Source organism: Mastomys coucha, unplaced genomic scaffold (assembly GCF_008632895.1).
Source record: "Mastomys coucha isolate ucsf_1 unplaced genomic scaffold, UCSF_Mcou_1 pScaffold13, whole genome shotgun sequence".
NCBI lineage: Eukaryota > Metazoa > Chordata > Mammalia > Rodentia > Muridae > Mastomys > Mastomys coucha.
Window position 1 is genome coordinate 34,013,790 of NW_022196895.1, and position 3,755 is coordinate 34,017,544.

Below are 3,755 nucleotides of genomic sequence, written 5' to 3' on the forward strand. Positions count from 1 at the left end.
GGGGGGGGGACGGGACTGCTGCCCATGTAAAGGAGGCTAGAACAAGAGGGAAGATCCAGAGAGGAGTCCCATACCTGGCCATACTCCCGTTCGATGGCTGCCCTCTGCTTGCTGTAGGATCTGTAGAAATTGAGAGTAGAAAGGAGGGATGTTACTGTTTGCTACTGTTTTCCCATACTCAAGTCTCTCCTCAGTTTGAGCAGGAGGAAGAAGGAACCAACCCGGAGTGTGACTATATCCAGAGGGAGTGGGTCTGAAAGACAAGAGTCCTTGAGATCACCTCTGGAAGCTCTAACACAGGTAAGCCTCATCTTATTGCTCAGAGCCCCAGCAGGATCCTCCCACCCCTGGAGGACCATCTGTGGGCCTGCGGGTGAGAGAACTGATAATACCTGGCTGGGTTCGTGGTATCGGTCACTTCCAACAGGTCTGAAAGAGGGAGGGGGTTATATACCCTAAGCTTGATTATGGGGTGGAGAGAGTGATGTGAGGTCAAATGGTTTGAGGAAGGGGCTCTCTATTTATGTATATAGCCCCAGTATCTGAAGAGGCATGCCTAAGGTGAGGGTCATGAATGGGTAGGCCAGAAAGCTCATCCAGACAACGCCCAATCTGACAGATGTATACTGAGGAAAGAGTGGCGCGCTCGTTCGTGTGAAGATGGAGTACGTGAAGGTGAGGGGTCTAGGGCTACCTGATGTCCTCCAGTAGATCCGCCTCCCTCTGTTGCCGGATCTGAAGGATGCTCAGCTGCTCCAAAAAGCGAAGTTTCACCTCCTGGGCTGGCTTCACCTGTAGGATTAAGAAAGAGAGGTGAGGATTCCCGCTGGTACCCCACTCCGGCGGCGTGGAGACCTACAAAACACCTCACTGGGAGCGGCGAGGGGGCGGGGCCCGAGAGAGGCTGGGCTGTTTCCTCGGTTTCTTCTGTGTTAGGCTTTGACCTCCTTGCCACTCCCTGTGACCCACCCCGAGTCGAGTACCCGAGGGCTCCCTCCGCTCCCCCAGACCTCCAGGAAATCCCTTTTTCTGGGCAAATCTCACTTTTCGGGGCGGCGGCTGCATCGCGGCTCCAGCAAAGGCTGCCAGACACTCTACTCCGGAACTCGGGGAGGCTCCGCCCACGACAAGGCCCCGCCCCAGAGTTGGCCGACTCCGCCCACGTTCGTCAAGCTGCGCGCAGGCGCGAAAGAACACAGGGGGCAGCCTAGGAACCCAACCTGTTATTGCTTGCTGCAAGTACCCCGGAAGGGTCCAGGTCGCCGGGCGGACGCAGCGTGCGCCTGGCGGCCCGGAGATCCTCGAGCTTCTGAGTCAAGACGCCTGGGTTCTATTTCTAGTATAGCCACTGATTCAGCCTGTAATTACTTCTGCCCATTCATTTACATATGCTTATCACCAGTCCCTACTCTAAACGCAGAAGGCAGGTGAGGAGGGAAACTGAGTCACCGGACACCTGAGCGAAAATGCCTCTAACAAAGGGAGGCACCTTTACCTTATTCCCGCAGAACAGGAAATGCTAGCGTGACAGAGGTAAGAAATAGGCCCGGAACCGGCGGAAACGAGTCCAGAGGAAAAGACGGCACATCCTGGGCTCCAGTGGGCATTAATGGTATCAGTGAAGGGGTGTGTGACCTGGGAAGCGCTTGTCATCATTTTGGATCTTTTCTTCAGGCTTTATGCCCCCAGTTTACCGATTTGGGGATGTGGGGGGGAGAAGGGGAGGGGGAAAGAGGGGAAGGGAGGAAGGGAGGGAGAGAGAGAGAGAGAAAGAGAGAGAGAGAGAGAGAGAGAGAGAGAGAGAGAGAGAGAGAGAGAGAGAGAGAGAGAGAGAGCGCACACGCCAGGCTAGCCTGAAGATTCTGAAGATTCTACTAGCACTGGACTTACAGATGCTGAGACAAGTCCAGCTTTTTTACGGGTTCTAGAAATTTGAACTCAGGTCCTCACACTTAAATACCAAGTGCCTTTACCCACTGAGCCATCTCCCTAGCCCCTCAGTGTGCACTTTATTTTACCCTACAACCCCTCCATCAGTAAGAGATACGGGTTCTATTTCAGAATGGAAGAGAGAGAACATTCTAGTGACCTGTTTCCCTCAAATTCCAAGACCATCATCAGCCTTCTCCAAGACTTCGTTATCGGTTCTCAAGGCTAACATTCAGTCTTCTCGATTCCAGCTTTCTCCTTTCTTCCCACAACCCACTTAAAGACGGCAGGTTTAAAATGTCATTTTAATTGTAATATAATTTTAAGATAACATGCTTAGGGGCTGGAGAGATGGCTCAGCGGTTAAGAGCACTGACTGCTCTTCCGAAGGTTCTGAGTTCAAATCCCAGCAACCACATGATGGCTCACAACCATCCGTAATGAGATCTGATGCCCTCTGGTGTGTCTGAAAACAGCTACAGTGTACTTTCATATAATAAATAAATAAAATCTTAAAAAAAATAAAAAGACAACATGCTTAATTGCTTTCCAAGGAAAACCCAAATCCCTGAAACCCAAATAGAAGACAGGCTACAAGGATATGAAGATTGGGCCCCTACACAAAACACTCTCCTCCTGTTCTTGAGAGGACAGAGAGTAGGCTCTACATCATCAGCCTCGGCACCCTGAGGAGTTCCCCAAGACTGATCTCAACTCAATCCAAACTAGGATCTATGATTTTGATACTGAAAAGAATTTCAAGACTAGCTGTCATAATGAAGCAGAGTAGGATATTTTATTAAAGATAACTTAATATAGGTTAGAGCACAAGAGCAAAGAGAAAATTCAATCAGAAGAAAGTTACGACACATCCAAGTAAGGGGGTTGTGGAATGTGCTTCCCAAGGGAGCATAGGGGAAAATATGTTTGTACCCAGTGTGGGTATGGGGCTCCTCAAAGGAGAGAAAGCAATTAAGTGTCTTAGCACTACCAATGTATATTCTCTTGTGGTTCTCAGATTACTTTTTATTTTTAAGCAGGTTTTCTTTGTGTAGCCTCAGCTGTCGTGGAACTCACTCTGTAAACCAGGCTGACCTTGAACTCAAGAGATTGACTTGCCTCTGCCTCCCCAATGCTGGAACTAAAGACCAGTCCCACAACTGACAGGCTTCAGTTGACATCATAAAGCCATTACATTGTGAAAAAGACTTCCCTTCTGTCTTTTGATAAAAGAAATACGTTGTGGTAACTCAGGAGACTCAAAAGCCACAGAGTTGCACAAGGAGTTTATTACACATTCAACCCTTGTCATGGAATGTCTAGTGGAGTTTCTAGAAAATTGCAGATTTGTGGCTGAAAAGAGAGAGAGGCCGGAAGCAGTTAATTTTATATTATTTTTGCTGTGCTGCTAGCAAAGGCTTGAGCCAGAAGCTCTGATGAAAGGCTTTTCTCTGCCTTCTTATGGCCTCAGAATTTTCCCTATTGTTTTTTGTTTTGTTTTGTATGTTTTGATGGTTTTGGGGGCCAGAGTTTCACTAGGCAGCCTTGGCTGGCCTGGAACTGACTCTGTAGACCAGGCTGACTTTGAACTCAAAGATCCACTTGCCTCTGCTCCCGAGTGCTGGGATTAAATGTGTGGGCCACCACTCTCAGCCTTTCCTTATCTTTCTGTCTTGCCTCTCCTACTACCCACTCTTTGTCCCAACTATTGCTATCCTCCCACAGGGCCAACACCTTTCCCACTGCGCAGCTCTAGTGCCTGCTCCTGCCCTCTCCTGCTCCTGCCCTCTCCTGCTCCTGCCCTCTCCTGCTCCTGCCCTCTCCTG

At 49.5% G+C, this 3,755-nt stretch overlaps 1 protein-coding gene across 2 annotated transcripts in view; it reads right to left on the bottom strand.

Moving 5' to 3' along the window:
* The window catches only part of Fchsd1 (FCH and double SH3 domains 1), a 12,047-nt gene extending 10,893 nt beyond the window's left edge, over nucleotides 1-1,154 (bottom strand). For both annotated transcript variants that reach the window (XM_031365506.1, XM_031365505.1), the window contains exons 1-3: nucleotides 1,045-1,154; nucleotides 695-792; nucleotides 75-120 (exon numbers count right to left, since the gene is read on the bottom strand). In XM_031365506.1, the coding sequence (XP_031221366.1) occupies nucleotides 75-120; nucleotides 695-792; nucleotides 1,045-1,065 (165 nt within the window). In that variant the 5' untranslated portion in view covers nucleotides 1,066-1,154. The remainder of the gene's footprint in view (nucleotides 1-74; nucleotides 121-694; nucleotides 793-1,044) is intronic.
* Between the last annotated feature and the right edge of the window lie 2,601 nt (nucleotides 1,155-3,755).